Here is a 25842-nt window from a genome sequence, read left to right on the forward strand (position 1 = left end):
TGTGCTCACACTTTTATTGAGATATTGAATGTCTTCGTTATTTTATTCTAAATTGATACTGTTTTGATAAGGTATAGTGCAAAACATTAAGTTTACGATTTACGGTATATTTATAATTGGCAACCATGCCAGGATCGGAAGGCCAAACCAACGAGGAATCGAATATGGCGGTTCAGGAGCCACAAATCTCACACGTGGCAGTTAAAATTCCCCCTTTATGGAAAAAAAATGTTAAACTTTGGTTTATTCAAGTTGAAAGTAACTTTGCTTTAGCGAAGATTAGTAGCGATAGTACAAAATACAACCACGTGGTTTCTTCGATAGACCCTGAAACTCTTTCCGCAGTATCAGATATTTTATTTAATCCCCCAGCGACGGCTAAATATGATGCCCTTAAAGCTAGGTTAATAGTAGAATTCTCAGATTCGGAAAGCGAGCAAATACGCAGACTTATTTCTGAATTGCATTTAGGGGACGACAAACCATCTCACTTATTGAGAAAAATGAGAGAATTAGGTGGAAACTGTATAACTGACGAATTTTTAAAATCATTATGGCTGCAAAGGTTACCTTCCGAGGTGCATGCCATTTTATCAATAAGTTCGGAATCCTTAGACAATTTAGCAAAAATGGCTGATAAGATAGCTGAAGTGCGCACGCCAACGAACAACAGCGTGTTCGCGGTCCAGGCAGCTTCGGCCAGTTCCCCCAGAAACCCTAACGATTCTGGTGCCCCCCCGAGGAGCTTAAGGCCTTAAGGAGTGAAATCTCTGCCCTAAGTAAACAAGTCGAGCGACTCTCCCGCGGTAAAAACGAGGAATAATTTCCCCCGGGATCAACATAACAAAGCACGTAGTTTTTCGCGTGGGCATTCCCGAGAGCGTGTGAACAATTATTGTTATTTTCATTCGCGATTCGGTAATAATGCACGAAAATGTCGAGCACCTTGTTCTTTTCTCAGAATACTACGGCCCAGGAAAACTAGTAGTAGCGGCTGTCGATCGAAATTATCGGCAGTCGCACATGCATGTCGTTTACATGTTTACGATAACAGATTAAATTTAAACTTTTTGATTGATTCGGGCTCGGATGTTTCATGTGTGACACCGACTTCTAAGTTTAAGAAAATGCATCCTGATTCGCTTCAATTATTTGCCGCGAATAATTCCAGAATTTCTACGTATGGAACAAAATGTTAACTGTGAATTTAGGACTTAGACGAAACTTTTCTTGGAAGTTTTTAATCGCCGATGTACCAGTGCCTATAATAGGAGCCGACTTTTTAAGGCATTTTGATCTTTTAATCGATTTAAAACGAGGTAGGCTTATCGATAATACTACGAAATTAACTCGTATTGGTTCTCTTTCCGATTCTAAAAATTATTTTTCGGTAAATTTAATATCTGGTGATTCACCATATCACAGAATCTTGAAAGACTTTCCGGAAGTACTGAAGTTAAAATCCGATTCGGGTAGAGTAAAGCATAGTACGGTTCATTACATCGAAACAAACGGTCCTCCTGTGCACAGTAAACCGCGTAGGTTAAGCCCTAAGTTATACGAAGCAGTAAAAAAAGAATTTCAATTTATGATAGATCAAGGTATTTGTAGACCATCAAAATCAGCATGGTCATCACCTCTTCATGTAGTTTCTAAAAGTTCGGGCGACATACGGCCAGTAGGAGACTACCGAAAACTAAACGCGTGCACCGAACCCGACAGATACCCTATCCCGCATTTACAAGACTTTAATAATACGCTTAGCGGAAAGACAATTTTTTCAAAAATTGATATCGTTCGGGCATATCATCATATACCAGTCCATCCAGATCATATACCGAAAACTGCATTTTGCACCCCATTTGGTCTTTTCGAATTTCCGTTTTTAAATTTCGGACTGTGCGGAGCAGCTCAAACCTTTCAAAGGTTTATGAACGAAATTCTTGGAGATCTAAAATTCGCCTACGTCTACTTAGATGATATTTTGATATTTAGTGATACGGAAGATGAGCATAAATCTCACCTACGTACTGTTTTTGAAAGATTAACTTCATATGGATTGACAATTAACGCTTCGAAATGTGTTTTCGGCGTTCCGGAAATATCTTTTTTAGGCCATATAATCAATAAAGATGGTACCAAGCCTCCGACGAACAAAGTGGAACCGATACTTAACTACCCACTTCCTAAAACGGTAAAAGATTTGCAGAGATTTTTAGGATTTTAAAATTTTTACCGTCGATTTTTACCCAACGTAGCCCAGAATCAAATACATTTAACTTCGTATTTAAAAGGGGCTAAGAAAAATGATAAGACAATCCTGAATTTGTCTGAGGAAGCGCGGAGTGAATTTCAAAAGTGCAAACAGCTAATCGCTAATGCTGTTCTTTTGGCACACCCGAAGAAAGATGCCCAGTTGGTTTTACAGGTTGATGCGCCAGACTTCGCGATCGGTGGAACGCTATCACAAATAGTTGATAGAAATTTACAGCCTCTCGCATTTTTCTCACGAAAGCTTTCGCAGGCGGAAAGAAACTATAGTGCGTATGATCGAGAGCTATTGGCAGCTTATGCTGCTATTAGGCATTTTAAGCATATGTTGGAAGCACGGAACTTTTCTTTAATCACCAATCACAAACCGCTCACGTATGCATTCCGACAGCGTTTGGATAAGTGTTCACCTCGTCAGGCTAGGCAGTTAGACTTTATCTCACAATTCACCACTGAAATTCGTCATAAAAAAGGTTCAGAGAATATCGCTGCCGACGTACTTTCGCGTATAGAAGCAATAAGCATGCCTAACCCTATCGACTATGAGGAAATCGCTAAAATGCAAGAAATCGACCCAGAATTACAAACATTGCTTAAAGAGTCAAAAGTTCTACATCTCAAAAAAGTTACCTTACCGAATTGTAGCTTACCGATATATTGCGATGTGTCAACAGGTAACGCCCGTCCTTACATTCCTCCGGCATTCCGTGAGAAAGTTTTTGCCACCTTGCACAAATTGTCTCACCCCGGCATTCGCGCATCAACAAAGTTAGTATGTTCACGGTTTGTTTGGTCTTCCATCCGCAAAGTTTGCGCGAAATGGGCACGGCAGTGCATTCCGTGCCAGAAAGCAAAAGTAAGCAGGCATACTAGAACCCCGTTAATGAAGTTTCCAGACCAATCACAGAGGTTTGATCACGTCCACCTTGACCTTGTTGGTCCCCTACCTCCTTCTCAAAATAATTATTACTGTCTAACTATGATAGATATATTTACTAGATGGCCCGAAGCAGTACCCATACCAGACATAACAGCACGCACAGTAGCACAGGCTTTCTATGACCACTGGATTACTCGATTTGGTTGTCCGACTGTTATTACTACCGACCAAGGGCGACAGTTTGAAAGCGGCTTATTTCGAGCCCTTTCCCAATTATTGGGAATCAAGAGGATCAGGACGTCTCCGTACCACACACAGGCGAATGGACGGATCGAGGAATTCACCGTCCTTTGAAAGCTGCCTTAAAAGCGCACGATACCAGTGACTGGGTGGCTGCCCTTCCAACGCTGCTGATGGGTTTCCGCGCCGCTCTCAAAGAGGACATAGGAGCAACCACTTCTGAACTGGTGTATGGAAAGACTATCCGTCTCCCAGGAGAATTTTTCAATCCGACACCTCCGGATGCGTCCCCCAAACAGTGTGTGGAGGATTTAAAATCTCACTTTGCCAGTGTCCGCCCGACCGCGACTTCTAGCCACGGCCAGCGAACATGTTTCATTCATCCACGCCTTCACAAGTCCACATATGTGTTTGTTCGACACGACGGAGTTAGAAAACCACTTCAAACTCCTTATGATGGACCATTTAAGGTGCTAGAAAGACAAGATAAAACGTTTGATCTTGAAATAAAAAGGACTAAGCAAACGATCTCCATAGATAGACTGAAACCCGCTTTTGTAACCATGGACTCTTCTCAAGTTGCTTCCAAGAGTGTGAACAAAACTTCGGACAATTGTATCACCCGTTCTGGACGATTAATCCGACCCCCGCATCGGTATGTCACATTTCGTTGACACTGTGGAGGGCGTATGCAGCGGCAGCGCCAAACAGGCGATACGGACTTAAAAACTGTACAGAAAAGCGCCAATTGGCGAAACAGTAAACCCGTTTGGCAAACCTACAGGCTGACGGGGAGAGAAGAATTTTCCCCGGCAGTCAAGTGGAACTACTTCAACAAATGTGTGCGTCTCTGCTTCGCCGAGATATGGGAACTTGTGTACTCGCATCTGTACTGTGCTCTGAATTTCTTAAGCCGTTATAATGTACCCGGCAACTGTTACTTTTCCTTATTAAATTTGATTATTAATTGTAACATGTCTATCTTAACTAAGATTTCGGCTTTCCTAGTTAATGTTAGGGATATTTTCTTATGCACGTGTTACTCACACGTACATCATATTTATACTACGTCGTTACAATACGTTAATTCATCTAAAATACTATTAATTTGCTTTTTGCTGCTTTTGAATGTAAACCATTAGATGTATTTTGTTGGATATAACAACTGGGTATTCATATAGTATGCAATCTATCGCTTTAGTTGGTTATTTATGTCATAGATGGCACCACTGAAAAGCTCTTTCCAAATATGGGAATAAATACAATAAAGAAGTAAAAATGATTCTATTAATTAATTTAATAATCCATTCTTTTTTTATTCAACTAAGCTTAAAGGCTAAAGTTATCGCCAACAAGGGGCGAGTGGCCGATTTTAACGAGCTTTGTTAAAAGTTTCGCCAAACGTTCTATATTTATTGCAATTTGGCAAACATAGTCAACGTATTAAATAGCTAAAAAACACGAAGGAAACACAATTTACAATACAAAAATGAAGATATTGTGCAAACTAAAAATACAAAAATGATACATTGAACATTATACATAACGGTACTTGTTTGTCAATATACAATTAGTCAATAAAGTCTGCGTACATCAAGAAAAGTAATATCAAATCCAAATTTTAAGGTGCTAAAAGGGTAGTTTCTTAAGTTTTATTTTTTAAATATTTAGTTTCAATAAGGGACTTTGAAATTATTTAACTGTAATATTTTCATATCTAATAATTTATGCACTCTAATTTTTAAAAGATAAGTGGCCAGAAATCAAAGCCAATAAAGTTTGCGTACAACGCGAAGGAGGCGGGGGATTTCTTATCTAACTTTTAAACTTCAAACTTGAGAATGCAAAGAAGGTTACAGTTTTAAGGTCATTGATTTCCGAAGCAAATTTCACGTTGATTGGAAATTGCTATTTCTATTTTCTTTGACGAAAATGACAACCAATAAAGAAATTCCTTTAGTTACGAGACAACTAATTATCAAATTGAGAGAAGAAGGTAAAACTCTTCGTTATATTGGTAAAACCATTGGAAAACCATTTTCTAGTGTGCAAAGAGTTATTCAAAACTATCTTGACACTGGTAATCTTACTTTAAAACCACGATGTGGGAGACCGAAGAAGCTAACGCAGAGAGAAGAAAGAAAAATTCTTTTACGAATTAAACAAAATCCTAAACTTTCTGCTGCAAGCATTGCAAAAGACATTTTTTTAACTAGCAACAAGAAAATTTCTCGTGAAACTGTACGAAAAGTGCTGCGAAAGTCCGATTATCCTGGACGCAAACCTAGGTCTAAGCCATACATTTCCGAGACAAATAGAAAGAAAAGAATTGCTTTTGCCAAAACATATTTAAACTCTTCGCAGGACTTCTGGAACAATGTAATTTGGTCAGATGAAAGTAAATTTACAATATTTAAAGTTAATGGCCACCCTATTGTATAGAGAAAACCAGAAAGAGAACTGAATCTGAGAAATTAAAATCCAACTGTCAAACATGGAGTTGGCGGTGTGATGGTATGGGTGTGTATGTCGTCGAAAGGAGTTGGAAATTTTCACATTATTGATGAAGTCATGGATAAGTATGTTTATCTGGATATTCTGAGGAAAAATATACGAGACAGTGCCCGAAATTTAAACCTTTCTAATACCTTTATTTTCCAACAAGACAACGACCCAAAACGTACAGCTAAAATTGTGAAGGAATATCTCCTCTATCACACTCCAAGACAGTTGCGTACTCCTCCACCGTCACCAGACCTCAATCCAATCGAACATTTGTGGGCAAAATTGGAGAAACGAATTCGAAAACACAATATTACGTCCTGAAATAAGCTAATCAGTTAATTGCCGGAAGAATGGTCGAAATTTACATCGGATGACACTGTAAAACTAGTTCAGTCAATGCCCAGACGTCTGCAAGCTGTTTTGAAGAATAAAGGATATCCCACAAAGTATTGAAGTAATGTAAAAAACTTATATTTTGCTTTTTTTTAAAGTGTACGCAGAGTTATTGGAGGGAATTTCTGAGTTTTTTCGACAAAATATGTTTTTGAAAAAATGTAAAAAGTATTACACTGATATTATTTACTTTTTATTTAAGCTTACAATTTTAGCTAATAGAAGAAAAAAAAATGCAATGATTAAAATACATTTTTCTATGCTTTAAGTGTTTTTTTAATTTAAAATTTAGTCTGTACGCAGACTTTTGTGACTAACTGTATGTTAATATTCCCGTATCTGAGGTGAAGACGGCAAGAGGCTATAAATTAACTACCAGTTCTGTTAGAATTTATTAATTAATCTTTCTAAAGGTAGTAAAAGTAAACGAAATATCGAAAATAGCCTTCATGTAAAAACGTTAGCTATCTTTGATGTAATATAACGATAGAATTACGAGGAACATGCATTGAAGTTTGAACAACATCAATTTTTGGCTTTTATTTGAAAAATCAAATAAAAGCCAAAAATTGACGCTGTAAAGCGTTCAACAGATTTAGAAGAACAGTTTCCAGTACGAGTTAAGTCTGAAACTTTTAGGAAAAGTTATTTAAGGCATATGTAGTATACACTCGCCGATCAGCAAAAACAGAATTTGTCCAAAAAAAAAAAAAAATTCTGGCTTTCCCAAAATCAACAGTAAGCAGAGTTTTACCATCCTGGAACAAAGTTATTCGTATTTGAACAAAAAAAAAAATAATACATTTGGATCAGATGGACGAAATAATAATATGTAACATGTAGCGATTTATATTTATTTCAAATAGCCAATTTAATTTAACGTTCTTTCCTATAAGCCTTCATTTCCGTAACTGTCAATGCCAGGATATTTAAATTTGGTAGCAAGCAGTTATTGCTGATTTACGAGGCATAACAGCAGTTACTTTGTTTCCACCAGATTTCGACGCAGTTTTAACCTTAAAGAACAGGAGTTTCTGAGCCCTGTAGCGAAATTTCTACGACTTGTTAAATATCTTCGAATTTTAGTTTAGTTCTTGTGATTTGAGTTACCTCCCGAGTGAGCGTACTGTATTACCGTCAAACGTGTTGTGAATTTTAAAGAGTTTAGTAAAGGGTACTTTTAACGCTTCTCATTTGTAGTTTCTACACCTACTTCAGCTGTCACTTTGGAAGACAGCTAAGTGGTTCTTACAAACAAAAAACTAATTTAGAGCTGAATTTCAGAAATCGGATGCCTACCGTTAAGCACAGGAATAGAAACGTAATTATATGTGGACATTTTGCTGCCTATGGAATAAAATTTTTGTGTTTATCGGAAATAATATAATTAGTATAATTCTATTTATGTAAACGTGAAAGCATCTGCAGGAAAACGTAGAATGCAAAATACATTCAAGTTCTATCAAGCTAGCGATCCTAAACATACGTCCCTAAACATTCGCTTATGATTTTTATAAAACTGTCCTAAAATTATTCAAACTTCTAAATTCTCTCTGAATTTAAATCCTGTCAAACATGTAGGGAGTAAATATGTAAGAAAAAATATGAAAAAATATGGTACTCCTTCGAAAGGAATGGACCATTCTTTCATAAAAAAGTTGTTGCAGAACTATTTGGTTGTATATCGAACTATTTTATCGAATGCCATCCAGTGGCGACGAGAACAACTTGCAGTAAGTCGAGCTCTAGTTGCGATGAGGATGGATTCTCGATTATTGTGTCTCTGTAACACTAGCGTTAATTTTAAACGTTGATTCTAAATGTTAGGTGTTTAGTTTTGATGTACGTTTTGTTTCGATGCAAATTTTCTTTGTAACTGTTCCTCTGCTCTCTTAATAAATACTTTTAAAGCTAGCCGGCGCTTGTATTTGTAGAAATAGCAAACAAACAAATACAAAATGGCGCCCAGGTTAAAGGAAATGTTGAGAATTTCGGTTTGGCTTTACAAAAACCCTAAATCCCGAATTTAAATTTTGGGTGTTGGAGATCGGCTCAATCTTTTTTCCAGGTGTAAACTGCCGGTCACAATAATTTTCGAATGCGTGTGTGTATTTAATTATGGCAAAGCGCACTAGGGATATCTAAGGGGAGGGATGCCTTTCGTGGAGGACTTTCTAAGGGAAACTGGCTCGTATACACGTTACACTTGGGGAAAACCACGAAAACGCCCATGCAGCCAGCCCGTTCGCGGGATTCGAACCTCGGACCGAACTACCAGTGTTCAGCGTCTTTACCGCTCGGCCGCTGGTGGGCAATTTTCGAATGCAAAAATCGGGTTGTGCTGCTAGCTCATAGAAGACAAGTGTTTGCAGAAGAACGGTTGCAAAGTTACTTAAATCCATGTCAAAACACATGAAAGTTATCAACGAATGCCCCGTTATTTGCATATTTTTATTAAATTGTTTTAACAAATACATGTATAAACTTTTTGTTTAAAATGTCCGAGGTCTTATTTAAGTTAATTTTCAGAATCGTTTAAATAAATTTTTCTTTTTACCAAAAGTGTTTTGAATAACATTTTTCAAAACAAGCAGATTTTAAAATAGATGATCAATAGTATATATGAAAAAATGAAAGTATGTTAGTAATATTTAGTAGCTAATATTTGTAAATGAAACTGAAAAGCACATATGTCAAAAACTACTGTGAGCTACTGCTATATGTTTAAAATTTTCCTAAACACAGTGGTTCACGTCCATTTTCGGACATCTGGGGTTTCCAGTTCTATTTGCCAATATCAGTTACTAAACACTTCTGAAATAATTTCATTTTTTTCAACGTATTCTACAGATCACCTTTTTTAAAAGTTCTTATTTTGTATGAAATTATTCAACGCATTTTTGGTTAAAAAATATCCCAAACTTCAAAAAATAAACTCTTATGATTATACGGACACGTTGAATAAAGTTTATAACTAATAAATTTTAGTAAGAAAAAAGTTTATGTTTAATAAAAAATATCTAAATAACGGGATGTTCAATGTTTCTTTGGATACCCTTTAGCTAAAATTACACTTTTCTTGCACTTTTTTGCGGATTAAAAGAATCTGAAGAGAAGTTTTCAAAGGGATTTATGACTGTTGTTGGTTTTTGATATAACGCCAAAAAATTAAACAGAGTGCAGAAAGCTGTTAAGGTCAGCTCCACATATTATCAGGAACATATTTTATAGGCAATTTTCAAATATGAAATACCTTCTCTTCACCCACATAGCCTTCAATCAGTAGAACTGCATCAAGATAAAGCAAGCAGTCACACGTCTAAATCCCTGTTACTTTCCTTCGAAAAATGAAACAGGAAACGGTTATTAAGTACATTGTCGACACACATATCCGTACTAAATCGTCTGATGTATCATTCCCGGATTTTGGTCTTTGAGAAGCTGTTCAAGAGGAATGGGAATGTACCCAAACAAATCTTTAAAACCTGAAATTGCGGTGTAAAAAGATAGGGAAGAATGAGGATTATCAAATGGAACATTTAAAACACAAAAAGTTTAGGAAAAATATTTCTGTAAATGCAATTATTTGAGAGTTATTTTGAACTGGCTTCCTGCCCCCCAAAGAAAACAAACCAATTTTCTGTATTGTATTCGCATATCTTAATGCTATAATTAGTTTGCGCTTGGTAATTTTATGCAAAGGAATTACTAGAAAAAATATATGAGGGAGAACTGGAAATGCTGAACATCGTTCGTTGAGAAGCTTTAATTGATGTAAAAAGATCTTAAATATTTTAAGGATAGATTAATTATATTGTTTTGTATAAAAACCCCAATAGGAAAATAACGTTACTAACCGTACTTCAATGGGAAAAAATAAGAATACATGATACAAATTTACTTTTTTTCTTTTCAATATTAAGTATTTTACGAAATGTTATGAAATATCGTTTTCCAGATAACTGCTAAAGTTTAATGTTTAATCATTTTTATCGATGACGATAATTTTAACTTTAATATTTAATGTCGGACAAAGTACTTTGAAACTTCTGATAAAGCGATATTACAACGCGCCAATTTCCACTATGACGATATTACGTATATGTCTAGTGAGATATTGCGCTTGAATCAGCAACAGTTTTTGTCTCGGACTGTTGTTATTTACTTTATCGATACCAATTGTTATCAGCATTGTAGCTCTTAAGAAGCCCAGCCTGTGTTCCAGTCCGCATAAAGCTAAAATGTTACCTGCTATTTATGCTACCTATTTGAAGCCAATGAAATAAATTAGATTAATTTTTCTCTATATTATATCACCTTTTTGATTTTCTTCGAAAGAACAGCATGGGAAAAAGTGAGTATGAACCTTTAAGATTATTTGTAATGTAATAATTGACGATATAAATTTGATGAATGTAGAAACAAGCATAAATAATGATAGAAAATAGTGTTCATTATTGACGCTAATTTTAACGTCATACTCGGTTTCGTCGAAGATAGAATTTTCATCGTATTTCATTAGAATAACGGCATTAATTACTAATAAAGAAAAGGTAATTTTCTTTCATATTTTTTTAATTTAGACTTACAGCTTCTGATTCAGTTTGATGTTTTTCCACTTTTTTTTGTTACCTCCTCTTTTCTTTTTTAAACTCTTAATTTTCTTGATTCAATTGACTTTCTTGCATTTTTTTTTTTTTTGTTTCATTTTTGAGCTCTTAACTTTCTTGCATTTTTTTGATTCAGTTCACCTTCTTGCATTTTTTTTAAACTCTTAACGTTTTTGCATTTTTTTAAATTTAGTTGAATTTCTTGCTTTTTTTGGTTTGTTTTTGAACTGTTAACTTTCTCGCATTGTCTTGAGTCATTTGACTCTCGCTCATTTTTCAAACTTTCTTATATTGCTTTGACATTTTTTGCATTTTTCTTTTGAATTTCCTGTTCTTCTCTTATCTTTTTATCAGTAATGTATAAAAAGGTTATTTTTCCTTAGATAACTACTCTGCGTAACTACAGTCCAGCTTGCTTTCGTTGTTGGAAGAAATGATTATTTTTCAATAATAAAAACTATTAACAATTAAAATTTTTGGGAAATTTTTATCGTAACTTTGTATTATTTAAGTAAATTTAATTTCCAAGTAACTTTTAAATGTAAGCTAAATTCAAAGTAGTCACACAGTAAAAGTTCCGAGAATTTAAACATTAAATTCCTATCTTTAAAGTTTGAAATCCAGTGTAAATTTTTACTAAAAAAGTCATTCATAAATTCTGCTGGAAACTGATTCAGGTTCTGATAATTCTAAGTTCTAAAAAACTATAACTTTGAGAACTGGAATTAAGAAAATTTAGACAAATAGAACTTTCAAAGATATCGACGCAGGCACTCAAATTATAAAACTGAAATGAAATGTCAACAAATATTTTATAACTCATGGAATACATATTCCTTTTCTTTATTTTTTTATTTTTAAGGTCAGTGTATACAGGTTAGTACAGTCTGACTGATTTCAATGCTGTTGGATCTAGGTTTGAATCCCGGATAAGCTTGTGAATTTATGATGTTATTGTTTTTGCAGTATGGATGCTCTTAAAAATCGTCCATCTGAAAGTCCCTTCGAGAGGTTCTTAATAGTGAATCCCGGATAAGCTTGTGAATTTGTGATTTTATTGTCTTTGCAGTATGGAGGGTCTTAAAAATCGTCCCGCTGAAAGTCCCTTTGAGAGGTTCTTAATAGTGAATAGCAATGCGATACCTTCGGGCTTAAACCTGCGATTGAGCTTAGTCAGACAACCCTGTGTGCTTTGTTTGAATTAAATTATTCCAATATAAACATCTATTTATTATGCTTTGACATGAGTAAAAAATGTAGCTAATGTTTGTATTCTGGCTTAATAAAATTATCGTTGTGCAAAACATATCAGTGAAAATTATCGTTGTGCAAAACATATCAATGAAAAATTGCTTGCGCAATATTGGCTATAAACTGGTTTATCAGAACATGATTATCTTTTATTACAGTACATTATTTTTTTTATTTATCATTTTGTTTTTGCCTTCTATTTAAATGACCATCGTTTATTTTTGTTTTTTATTCCAGAGGCTATCCAAAGGGTTACGAAATCTTAATTTTAAAATTAAGGCCTGTTACAATTATGGCAACTGAATTATGTTCTGGAATATTTAAAATTTTTCGGACTCGTAAAAATTTTTTAAATAATAATGCAATCTTAAAACTTCATATTACAGCGCGAAATCTGAATAGTTTATCGTTACTTATTAGAAAAAATTCCAATCTGATTTTGGTATGCAAATTTTAATTTAGCGCTTGAAACAATTTTAAGGTAAGTAGTTACTAAAGGCATATTAATTAAGCCGCCAGACCGGGACAGTGGTTAGTAATTTCGATTACCGTGCTGAAAGACCCGGTTTCGAATTCCTTAGAAGGCATGGATGTTTGTTAATGTATAGTGTTATTTGTGGCATGGGGGCACTCAAAATATGTGGCGAGCTGAAAGTAATCTCGAGAGGTTGGTGGTACGAGAAGAGAGATGGGAGACCCTCAAACCCGGCCCCCTGAGGTGTTCTTTAAAATTGGGGGGAGGGAGAGCATAAGAGCATAGTCGTAGTGTAATCTGCTTGGTGCATAAGACTCTTGTCAACGACAGTCATATTCTTGCTCCTTTGCCAAGATGAATTTCAGGGGATTGTTCTGATATTAAACAAGAGAGATTCATCACAACAATATATTAATTTAAAATTAAGTTTCCAGAAATTAACGTTATAGATTACAATCTTCCATATAATATCGGCTTTTTACATGGCAAATCCATATGATAAAGAAAAAAATTGCTATTGCATCATAAATATGTTTTCTATTACGTCATAAATCAATATCAGGTGGATACTTGTCAACTGGATTTCTTAGGAAAAGATTTAATTATTCAAAGTATATTTGTTGTATTTATGATGGTTTACTTTCATGGGTGCAACAAATATCTTCCTCAAGTAACAGTTCTTATTTTTTATGTTACAAAATTTGCAAATTGGAAACAATAAACAGAACGAAGAGATTTCTTTCGAAAAATAAATAATCCTGTGAATATTAGCATAATCATGTTAATCTTGGTGTAGATAAACTGAACAAGTAGAATCTCAATTCTACTTGTTCAGTTTATCTAAGATATTTAGTTGTCAATCTGTTGCAACTTTTGAGATGTTATTTTTTTTCCCATTTCAAAATGTGCATTCGCTTGGTTCGCTTTTTTTTAAATAAATAATATGAGTATGAATTATTTTCCCTTAGAAATACCTTTTGAGAGGCAGTTCTTAAGAAGTTTTACTAAATATATGATCCAATTTAACTTTACTTTTTCTGCTTCTAAGAAATGAGATATAGGATATAGATAAGTAGCTATCAGCTTGTGCTCCAGTTCGCGGGTCAGAAATTTTTAAACAAAAAGGAGCGTGACAGAATGTAAGGCATACATCAAATTTTTCAAAATGTAAGTTTATTACATTATGCTATCCAGAAAGGTACATTCTACTTTCGAAAATTAGCTGAAAAGATTAACTGAAAATAAAAGTAGATTCACTTTATATTGTACAAAACAAATTCCTAAATATTTATGATTTTTTATGTAAAGTTAAACCAACTTACTTCTGAAAAGTGTATGTGCTTCTGAAAATGAATCTAGATTATAACAAAATCGAAATATTAAGACTGAAAAATATTTAAAAGACTGAGGAAAACTGACAGTATAATTTTACAAATTAAAAATGCAGTTTGTTTTTCTTCTAATTTGTCTCCTTCATTTCCATCAAAGAAGGCAGGCGTAGTGAAGACTAAAATATCATTTCATTGAGGCGCAACAAGTGTTTAATGTTCAGGAACAAGTTAAAGTTTGCTGAATGTTAACTACAAATTTTAATTTCCCCCAATTTGCATAGATATTATATTGTATTATAAGAACTTCAGCTAACTGAAGCTTCATGTTTTGGTTTGTTATTTGATTAGGACAAAAGCCCGCTACGCATATTTGCCTAACAGGAAGAATGCCTTCGTGGAAGATTTTTTTTTAAGGGAAACTGGCTTGTGTTAACATTACACATGAGGATAACAACGAAAACATCCATGCAATCAGCCCGTTTGGCTAGAATCTAACCCAGATCTAACTACCAATGTTTCAGCGATTTTACTACTGGACCAGTGGGTACCTAACACTCCGTAAAAGCTGGTAAAATGTATATGAAAAATTAACAGGATGCTGTCTAAAAATATTTAAGTTTGTTTATCGAAGAGTGATAGAAAACTTGCAATCTTAAATCATCAGCGTAAACAAAACTTTTCACTCAAAATGCAGAAAGTAAAAGTAAAATCCACGTGTTCAGAGCAGTGGCAGCAGATAAATTGAGTCAAAAAGCAAAATATTGTAACCGGCTCTTACGTAAGTTTGAACACAATGATTTTCTTCCGAGTTCTCTTTTAAATATTGTTCTTTAACACCATGTATAACTTTCTTTCTTCACTTCTTATTAATGTTTACTTTATTGCTATTTACAGCGTATTATTTTTGTTTTGTTTATTTGTTCAATTTACGTAACAATTTGAATATACACGTTAACTGTGAATGCCATTTTCTTGTTGATTGTGAGGTATGAATGATTTCTCTTTTCTGTGTTTTTTCTAACTGCTTTCGGATTAACAACGGACGTAATTCCTGATTAATCAGGAGTTAGCTGTAAACAAACAAACAAACAAAAACTGTAAATGTATAATCTTATATTCAAAACGTACATGGAAAATACTTATAGGACAAACCCCTTTAAAATGCTAAATTATTACCTAATCCTCATTGAAATAACATTTCCTGGAACATATATTCTTACGCCGTTATCCTGATACATCCTGAAAACATTTTTTAGTTTGGTTTATTTGATTACGACAAAGCCTGTTCTATCTGCTTAAGAGAAAACATGCCTTCATGGAGGACTTTCTAAGGGAACCTGACTCGTACACACGTTACACAGGGGAAAACCTCATACAGCTAGCCCGTTCACTGGGATTCGACCCCGGACCGAAAACTAACAGTTTTCAGTGATTTTACCGCTGGGATGGGGCTCCTAAAATAATCAGTAAATTCCCTCTTTTGGTGTCTGTCGCATCGTTTAAGATAACTTGAATTGCCTTTAACTTATTTAAAAGACACTTCAGCGTATTTCGGACTTCATGAAGATATACGGTATTTCTCTCGTCTTCTTGGCGTGCCTTCGTGGTGTAGTGGTCTGCATGCTGGGCGCGTATTTCAGAGATCCGTGGTTCGATTCCCGGCGAAGGCGTTGCTCATTTTTTATCTTTCCTACTTCCAAAAAATGCCGAATGTCTCTACAGTGGCGCCCGAACTAAAAGGCTGGTGGATGATGATTCCCCACACCCAGGATTTGGCGATTGGGGTCCCCCTAAAACCCAGTCGCCCTTTAAAATGGGGTATATAAGGTATTTCTCTCACCTTCTTGGCGTGCGTTCGTAGTGTGGTGGTCAACACGCTCGCTGCGTATTCCAGAGGTCCGCAGTTCGATTCTCGGCGAAGGAATTGCTTATTTTTCATCTCTCTGGCTTTTCCAATTAACATAACATCTCTACAAGGAAAATTACAAAAAACATTGTTTTTATAGGCTCCTAATTTATGCTGACAATTATCGATGTAATGAGACGAATAAATTACCAAATTTATTCCCCTTTCAACAATTCCAGCTCTGTTTTCATAATTCTGTATTATGAATACATAGCTGTAAAGATACTTGTCAAAATGACTGTGAGCTAGTTTCATAGTTAATCATAATAAATCGTTTTTTTTTTTTTTTTTTTTTTTTTTTTTAGAAATTATTTTTCTGTTGCCAAATGTCAAAATAACGCAGATATTAAATAAAAATCGTAATTCAACCGAAATATATTTCGATAATTTCAAACCCAAAATCAACGTACCGCATGCTAGAGCAAGAGACGTGCCACGTATCCGTGCATATCCCATATATCAATCGTACGTGCCTAAAGGGTAAACAAGAAGCGTTAGGCTCAAGATTAACGAACAATCTGCAGTCGTTGAGTTCCAGACAATGTGTGGAGACATTTCAGAGAAAGTTTCAGTTAATGCGAGAGGAGGCGATTGCAAAGAAAGAATTAGATGAGTATTGTCAATATTATTATAGAACAAGAGTAAACTGCTATTTGGTTCATATAATTTTGATGAAACACGCTTCTTTAGTTATCATGAGTAATTTAAGAAGAAATACTGAAATGCTAAACAGAAAGTTAGTATCAGCGAATACTGCTCTGATAGAAGCTCTGATAAGTCTGATAACACTAAAATTTCTGCAATTGTTTACACATACAAACAACTACAAATTCGTCAAGCTGGCTGTTATCAATAGTTATGGTGTTTAGTTCCGTTTATATGATTACAGCAAAGCACCGATAGCTATCTGCCTAAGAGGAAGGAGCCGTTCGTGGAGGAGTTTCTAAGGGAAACTGGCTTGTATGCACTCTACACATGAGGTAAACCACGGAAGCGCCCTTGGAGCCAGCCCGTTCGCAGGATTTCGAACCTTGGACCAAACTACCAGTTTTCAGCGCTGGCCACTGAAAGGCTCTGAACTTGATTAAGATTGCAAATGTTTTTTTTTAATTAAATTAATGTTTTCTTTAAGAGTATACCGTATCTTAATAAGGAATACAAGAATAGCAAGGAACAATGGAGACAGCGAGCGATAAATCTGATCTGAATGTCTTGTTCAATGAAAGGAATCTGCTTATGATGAAGGAAACTCAAAAGTCTTTGCTCAAAATGCAACATCGCGCCGAATGGTTGGTGTCGCACATGTCGTCACTATTGTGCATGTCTTTAGTGAATACTGTCATGCCACCTAACAGTGAAAGGCAATTACTGCAAGTTTTGCGGACGTGAAATGGCAGTTATAGGTGCATCATGAACAGAGGGATATAATGATGCAAGAAACTTTAATCTTGAGAAGTTTACTAACCGCTAGAAAACCAAAGCCTTTACTAACCTGTATCCTACTAAACCCACCAGTGGCCTTAAAATACCAGAAAGCCCGTTCCCGTCCATTACCGTCCTTCCGTTTTCTGCCCTCCCCCTCCATTAATGCACAAAGAGTGGGACGATTTAAAATGACATCCATTCTACTTCCTGACAAAGAAGCTTCCATTAGCCTTTTGGGACAAGTTGTCTACAATAAACTGATACAACGCATTTGAGGAAACTGCACCTCCTACTGTCAAAATCTACTTACTACTGTACTCCTACTCTAGAGTTAGGGAAGAAAACCTCGCAATCTCGGTTGTTTCTGGCGGTTGTGTTCGTTCGAATGAATGTGGCGTCTCGGGCGTTTTAGCCTTTAAAGGGTTAATTCGTGAATAGTGGGAAGTGTTTCTGATTATTATGCTTATAATAAATAATTTTTAAACGCTTCATATTTTTTTTTCTTTTTAGAAGATCATTCAAAACTTGTGGGATTCCGATCAGTGCTTTCGTGGGACAAGAAAGTTCCAGACACGCAACTTGAAAAATTCAAGAAAGTAGTCGAGAAGAAGTTCAATCTACATTTTGGTAAGTTTAAAATTATTGCGTAAAAATAACTTGCGTCGGGAAAACTGAGCGAAATTTATATTATTTTAAAACACAAAACTGCTTGGTATACAGAAGTTTCCTACCAGATTTTTATCAAGAAAAGGTACAGTATTTTATCAAAGTAAAAAAGCAATTCAAAAATATTTTACATCTTCAACCTCTTTTAAAAAAATGAATGAATTTGAAGCTTTGTGCAAATTAAGAATTCTTTTTGCAAAGGAAAATGAAATTAAATGCGTTAGAAACGTAGTAAACTTCGATCTGATGATTTTAAAACAGATGCAGGCATTTAAACATTTAGGATTATAGGAAGTTCGATCAAATTTTGCTTATTCTGTAAGGTATTTCTCCCGCTTTCTTGGCATGCCTTCGTGGTGTGGTGGTCTGCACGCTGGGTGCGTATTCCAGAGGTCCGCGGTTTGATTCCCGGCGAAGGCGTTTGCTCCTTTTTCAATCTCTCTTGCTTTCGAAATAACCTAATGTCTCTACAATTAAATTTTTGCTCTTATTTTATAAAATAATTTCTTTCAAAATTGCATTTTTCAGACTTCCAAATTATTTATTTTCTATTCATAATGCATATGTGATTTATGCCTGTCACGTGGACTGTATTAAGTCGTTCATTCAGCCAATATATCATATGGTAATGGAATGAATTATCGTAACTGCTTTCAAATTTACCAACTGTTCTACAAAAGAGAAGAAGTTCGTATATGAATGTTTAGCAAATTTATTAACACCACAAGCATTTTTTAAAGTACTAGACGATGTTAATTAGTAAGTTGAATAGTTGGCATGAAACAAATTTAATTTTCTCTTTGCTATTAAACAAAGATGTACTCTCAGTTAAGAGAATTGCACAGTTAAGAGAATTGCACATTAATTTGAATTATGAAAATTTAAGGGACAGATCTTAATTAAATTTGGCATGAATATACACTTAAAATAGAGAAAGAGATGTGCCATTCAAAAGTTGTTTTATGTAGATATGATTATCAGTAAAGCTGATAATGCAGGGATGTTCGAAATCCACGTCGTAATATAGAACCGAAAGTGAATCTGATGTAGGTATGTTTCTCTTTCACAGCCAGACAGGTCGCGCAGTATGATTGTATATTAGACAGGAGGCAGTTGAGAAGTCCCTGTGATAGTTGATTCCACGCCAGCAGCAAGCTAGTGTGCAACACCGGGATGATTCTCGGATGGGGATGGCAAGATGAAATTGCCAGACGTGCTTTCTACTGTTAAATTCAGGAGCTATGAAGATCTGACTGGCCAGTACAGGCGGCTAATATCATCATTTTCCAAGTAATTGACCACCAGCTAATCCCTATGTGGATAAGCGTTTTGTTCCATTAACTGGAGCTCAGGAGCCATTGTACCTTCGAATAGTTTAACATAAGGCTCTAAGATCTCCTGTCTATGCTACATAGGGAATAGACGTTTCATAGCAGTAAGGGAGGGTTTATCATACACGTCCAGGGGTATTGGCTGTCCAACGTAATGTCTACACAAACCATTACACTTCCACTATTATAAGGACTTTGTGTTCCATAGTCTCTCTTTGGAACACGATACCATTAATACAGGTACGCCGAGAATAAGTGCAGAATGCAGGTACTCGTGAATAAGTGTCCATACTGAATCTCGACTAATCTGTAAAAAAATGTGCTGCATTGATCTTCGGTCTAAAGCGTGCGGTGTCTGCACCATGTTTAAATGCGTTCGTTTGTGTCCTGCAGTGAGCGGGACGCAAGCAGCGGGTCTACTGGGTATACGCTGAAAATGCCAAATAACGATCCTTTTTCTCACTGACGTGTGTTGGTCGACATTTTCCAGAGCTTCTGGATATAAATCGAGTGTCCTCATAAATTGCGAAAGACAATAGGTGTTACATTGAGCTTTGTAGCCAGCTGCGTTTGTGATTAGCCTACCTCCAATCTACCGTCAATTCTCCATCTCATTCCGTCACCCATATATCCTAGGCTACTCATTTTCTTGATATTTTACAAAATTTAAACAACTCTTGCGAGAAACACAGCAAATATCGTGAAGGAGTGCAAGCACACAAATCGTCGAAACCCCCACGTGTGCTTATGTGCCCTCTATAGCCACAGCTCCACAGACAGGTACATGTACGCAAATTTACGTATTAGACTCTGAATGTTTGAATAATTCTTCGGTATCACAATTAGTATTTTTGAAACTATACCTGTCGTAAAAATAAATATAATTTTGAAATTCTCTTACTTTTGCACACGAGTGTATTAGAGCACTACAAGAAATAAAATATCTGTTTTCATAAAATGTTTTATCCACAAATACTGAAAATCCTGAAAAATAAAAAAAAAAATTAGTTGATCATCTGTCCTTACATAAACCAAAAGTTTTATGGAAATTTCAAGTTTTTTTTTGAGGGGGGCGGGGGATAAGAATATTTGCCTTCAATATCTTTTAACAATTATGTGAGCGGTTTTGGCTCGCTCCTTTATTAAACTGACTAAGACATGAGCTGTAAAAAAGTTAAAAATTAGAATTAATGTTTGGAGTATGCACCTTTTTTTAATTAAACATAAATTAATATGGAATTTTTACGCATTTATAACAAATTTCTTGTAAACATTTTAAGATTAATCACATGCATTTTGACTGATAAATAATTTTACAAATCTACGGTAAACACATATTTTATTTTATTTTACTTCATTTACTTTTCTGTTTTCTTTTTTGTTTTTGTTTTTTTTTTAACTGGAGGTTTCAAGTACACATTTAGTTAATATATATTAAAAAAAAAAAAAAAAAAGACTAAAATAAATCTTACTTTTAAATTATTCTAGAATACAAAAAAAATTACTTTCTTATATTAATCACATTGTTTAATTATTATTAGCTACTCAAAATGCTATAAAAACATACTGTAAATTTCATTGCCTGAATTAAAGAATTTCTGACTCATATGTATTCTGCCCCAATAACCTAGCATTCTAAACCCTCTTTCGCTGTATCTTATTTTGGATGCAAGCTACTTTTGAAGAGAAAATACGTTGTGTGAAGTTCCTTCCCCTGATGAAAGACGAAGAACGGAAGTGACTTACCCCGGAAAAACCGGTCGAGGCAGGCTGGTGGGGAGAAGAAAGACTGGACGGAGAGGGCACGGGGAGTTGGACCGGCGAGCATGCCGTGTGAGAACGTAGAGAAAAAGAAATATATTTTAATTTCTTTTGCGCGCCTTGTATATATATATTGTATATAGTTTATGTTACAGTGTACTCGTTGTATGGTGTATCCATAGTGCAGTTTGTGTAATAAATTAGTGAAGAAAATGTCAAAGCGGACAACTGTTATTTTCCCACTATGGTAAGTTTACACAGAAGAACCCACCTCGTGTTTGAACGAGCGCGAGGCATGACAAATGGCGCAGTCGGCAGGATAGTGGGAAAAAAGAAATCACCAAAAATACGAAGGAAGTAAGATCGTAAAAAGTGATTTGAGTGAACGTGGTTTAAATGAAGGAAATAATTCACGAAAGCAAGGAAGATGACAAAAGATGGTCATGAAAGACGGAAAGTGGCGCGCGTAAGCCTACACGTGCAAATAAACGAAAGGGTGTATGAAACCTCGTCGTGTGAAAAGTGATCATCCGTATTACCGTGGTGATATTATTAATTGAAATGTTCGTGCAGTGTTGAAACAGTGGATGGTAAAAGTGATCATCAGCATTACCGTGGTGATATTATTAAGTGAAGTGTTATGCAGCGCGATGAGGAAATTGTACAGAATTGAGCACAACTCGTCATTTTCTACTATCGGGATCAAAGGTAAGTCCCTCTTAATTTCTTGGGAAGCACAATATATAAATGAAGAGAGCTCCCTCCCTATAATTACTATACTAACGGAGAAAATTTAAATTGTGTTAATGTCGGTTAATAACATGATGAGAATGCCAGGCGTTAAAGCCAGTAGACACTTAGAAAGTATATTTTATATGCAAATAAGGAATTATGATTAATTTTGTTATTAAGGAGATAATGTATGCTAAATGAATGTTAAAATAGTTCAAAAATATGTCAGCAGTAATTTCGAAACATTTAATTGTGTGCTCATGTTACTAATTAAGGTAGAAATTATCTACTTTTGTTGTTGCCGTGTTTTGGCAAAATGTTTTAGTCATTAAAGTTAATAGGTTGATTAAAAATTAATTAGTTTAATGGTTTGAGAACAATAAGTAAATGTTTGTTTCATTTCCAGAATATGTAAGGTATTACGGCGTAAGGCCAATGTATTCAGAACTATTTTTTTGTACTAATTCAAAAGCTAATATAATTTTTGGTATTTATGTGTTAACAATATATGGTGAAATATATGTTAATAGAAATATATGTTAAATATATGTTGTAGTAATACATGTTAATAGTAATATGAGAAAGGTATTCATGATTGTGTTCACTAATGATAAGGTTTGCTAAATGAATAATGGTAGTATTCAGTAGTAGTGAAATATGTATGTTTGCCTGTAAAATTAAGTGTTATTTATGTGTTGTATGGGTAAAGCTGTAAAAAGAAATACCAGAAGTTAATATGGGTCCTAAAAGGAGAAATAGGGTGTCAGAAGAATCTGATGAAATTATTAAGAACATGCAGGCTCAAATTAGGTTAAAGGAAATGGAGCTGCAGCTAGAAAAGTGTAAGTTAGAGGCAGATGCGGCTAAAGACCGATTAAAAGAGATGGAATTTCGGGAAAGACAATTAGAGAGAGAACACGAGATAAAAATTAAAGAATTAGAAATTCAGAGTAGAAAAATAGATAAAGGAGGAAATAAATCGGGTTCAGAGGATGAAGGGGTTTCAGATGCTGAGAGCAAGGGAAATGATTTCTTGAAACATTTAAAAATAATGAAAGGAGTTATGATTGACCCGCCATCTAAAGCTGAGGAATGGCCGTTCTTTTTCCATCATGCGGAAATGATGTTTAATCTCTATAAAATTCCTGAAGAACATAAGGGGAAAATTATTTTGCAGAGTTTAAAAACTAAAGTTAAAAGTTTGATTTCAACTCTGGGTGAAAGGGATTTGGATAATTATATTAAGATTAAAGATACAGTATTAAAAGAATTCCAGATTACCCCATTGCAACATAAAAAGAATTTAGAAAAATGTGTAAAAAGATATGAGGAAACGTATACTCAGCACATAGCGAGGGTTGAGGCAGCACTTGATTTCTACTTAGAATCCAGAAAAGTTAAGACTTTTGATAAATTAAGAGAACTATTGATTGTCGATCAAGTAAAAGATCAATTACCCGCAAATGTTAAAGCGCATATACTGTTAAAAGAGGTAGAAAACTGGTTATCTCCGTCAGAGCTTGCAAATGATTTGGATAATTACGTTGCAGCAATGCCTAGAAATTACAATACGAGTGCTCAGGAAGTAAATAAAGTGGGACCAAAACAGGAACCGATAAGACAAGGGGAAAAATTAGGACGACCAAATAAGAGTAAGGGGAATTTCAGTTCTGATTACAGGGTTGATAAGGAGAAGTACAAAGGGGTAAAAACTTTAGAACCTCAAGGAATGATGCAGGCAAATAAGAAAGTTCTAAAATGTTTTCAGTGTCAGGGTGAAGGACACATAAAGCGTTTTTGTCCAGCGATAAACCTGATAGCGAAACCCAAGAGAGGAAGCGAAAAAGAGGATACGGATGAGGTGGAAGCAAAGGGATTAAATAAAATATGCGTAGGGTTGAAGTTAGCTAACTATGCAGAAGAAATTCCGTTAACTAGGGCAAGTGGGGAATTACCTAGGATAGAACTACAGATAGGCAACGCTAGATTCAGAGGAGTGATTGATAGCGGAGCAGAAGTTACTGTAATCCATGAATCGGTAGTTCCACAAAAATATTTGGAGTCTGGAGGGAAGATATGGTTACAACCCGCCGTGGGACCCCAGGTAGAAGCTCAATTAGTTACAGTACCTATCAGTATCTGGTCAGGAGAAGAGGAGGTACAGCCTTATGTAAACGTTCATGCAGCAGTAGTGCATAATTTGAACGAGGAGGCGCTGGTGACACCTCGAGATTTTAGACTTCTCAGGGAACAAGGAGATATTTATTGGGGAGAAAATAAGGAAGAAAAACTAGTATTGGGAGTTGGTCAGGTATCGAGTAACTTGGACGGAAAGGAATCGACAGAAAAAGCCAGTCACGAGGTCGAAGGTGAAGCGGAAATAGCTCGTACTACACCGTTGGTAAGGAGTAAAGATGAGGGGGAAGTAGAAGTGGGAGGCAGTGAGCAAGTGTCAGCTGATAACCCACCCTTATCGCAAACTCAACGTTTTAGGCAGGAGCAAGCGGAATGTATTTCGCTGAAAAGCGCGTTCATGGATGCACGTAATAACAAGAATGGGTATTGGCTGGAGTCAGGAATTTTGTACCATACGGGAAGTGTCAATGGGCAGCGATGTAGTCAGTTAGTTGTTCCTCAAAGCCGCAGGAAAGAAATTGTGAAGTTGGCTCACGAAAGCTTACAAGGGGGGCACTTCGCAGCAAAGAAGACGGCGGAAAGGATTAAAATGTCGTTTTGGTGGGAAGGATTGTCAAAGGAGGTGCGGAAGTGGTGCGAAGCTTGCAAGGAATGCCAGCTACGAAGGAAAGTTAAAGTGAAGGATAGGGCTCCAATTACAGCAGTAGGGAGGCCAGAACTTCCATTTCAAGTGGTTAATGCGGACGTTTTAGGGCCGATTGAGCCAAAATTTTCAAGAGGGCACCAGTATGTGTTATGTGTTATTGATCAACATAGCAGATGGCCGGAGGCAATTCCACTAAAGGCGATAACAGCGAAAGCTACATGTGACGCTTTCATTGATATTTTCATGCGAACAGGAGTTCCGAGAATGATAGCCATGGATAACGGAACGAACTTTAAGGCTAAGCTAACACAAGAATTTTTAACTAGGTTAGGGGCCTCGCCAAAATTTTCTACGCCAGTGTATCCGCAGTGAAACGGGCTAGTGGAAAGGTGGATAGGAACAATGAAGTCAATGTTGCATCACGCGATAAATACTCAAGGAAGAAACTGGGATAAGCAGTTACCATATTTGTTATGGGCTTATAGGGAGATACCGAATTCAACTACCGGAGTCTCACCATTTTTGCTGATGTATGGTCGGGTGCCAGTGGGGCCACTGGCGATACTTAAATCAAGTTGGGTAGATGAGACGGTATTACCACAAGGAGTTGGGGAATCAATTACTGAATATTTAATTTCTCTTCGAAATAGGTTACAGGAGGCAGAGAAATTCGCTAAAGAAAATTCGGAAGCTAAACAGCAGAAATATGTTCATCATCACAATTTGAGGTCTAAGGAAAATGAATTCGAGATAGGAGATGAGGTAGTAGTACTGATACCAACGTCAACAAATAAACTTTGCTCGAAATGGACAGGACCTGGAGAAATAGTTGCGAAAAAGTCTCCACATTCATATTTGGTAAAATTTCCAGATGAATCTGTTAGACATTTGCATCAAAATAAGTTGCGGAAATATTTACAGCCTATAAATGCAGTAGGGATAATCTATGAGGCTGACACAGAATTTGGGGAGGTGCAGCACGCGCCTATTCAAAGAAACCCTAAAGTAGACAAACTTTTAGATAGGATCTATGTTTCAGAGGAATGGAAACATTTAGATAGGTCACAAAGGAATCAGTTGAGCAGATTAATCAAATCTTTCCATGTAGTGTTTGACGGGGAGATTAAATGTGCGAAGGTAGGATCCCACAGTATCAGGTTAAAAACGGGAGTTGAAAGAAAGCAACCTCATGTTTATAAGGTACCTGAGGCGTTGAAGCCACAGGTGGAAAAGCAAATTGCTGATTTGTTAGAAAGAGGTTTAATTGAACCTTCCACAGCAGA

At 35.7% G+C, this 25842-nt stretch overlaps 1 protein-coding gene across 3 annotated transcripts in view; it reads left to right on the top strand.

Annotated features, from left to right (window-relative positions):
- The first annotated feature begins 10391 nt into the window (after positions 1-10391).
- The window catches only part of LOC118200559 (acetoacetyl-CoA synthetase-like), a 94307-nt gene continuing 78856 nt past the window's right edge, over positions 10392-25842 (top strand). The window contains exons 1-2 of one of the 3 annotated variants that reach the window (XM_035372518.2): positions 10392-10643; positions 17798-17914. In XM_035372518.2, the coding sequence (XP_035228409.1) occupies positions 10634-10643; positions 17798-17914 (127 nt within the window). In that variant the 5' untranslated portion in view covers positions 10392-10633. The remainder of the gene's footprint in view (positions 10644-17797; positions 17915-25842) is intronic. The other 2 variants (XM_085825572.1, XM_085825571.1) reach the window with 2 other exon arrangements.

The sequence above is a fragment of the Stegodyphus dumicola genome, chromosome 10 (assembly GCF_044657685.1).
Source record: "Stegodyphus dumicola isolate Sdum_Otavi_A_Nest chromosome 10, ASM4465768v1".
Lineage (NCBI taxonomy): Eukaryota > Metazoa > Arthropoda > Arachnida > Araneae > Eresidae > Stegodyphus > Stegodyphus dumicola.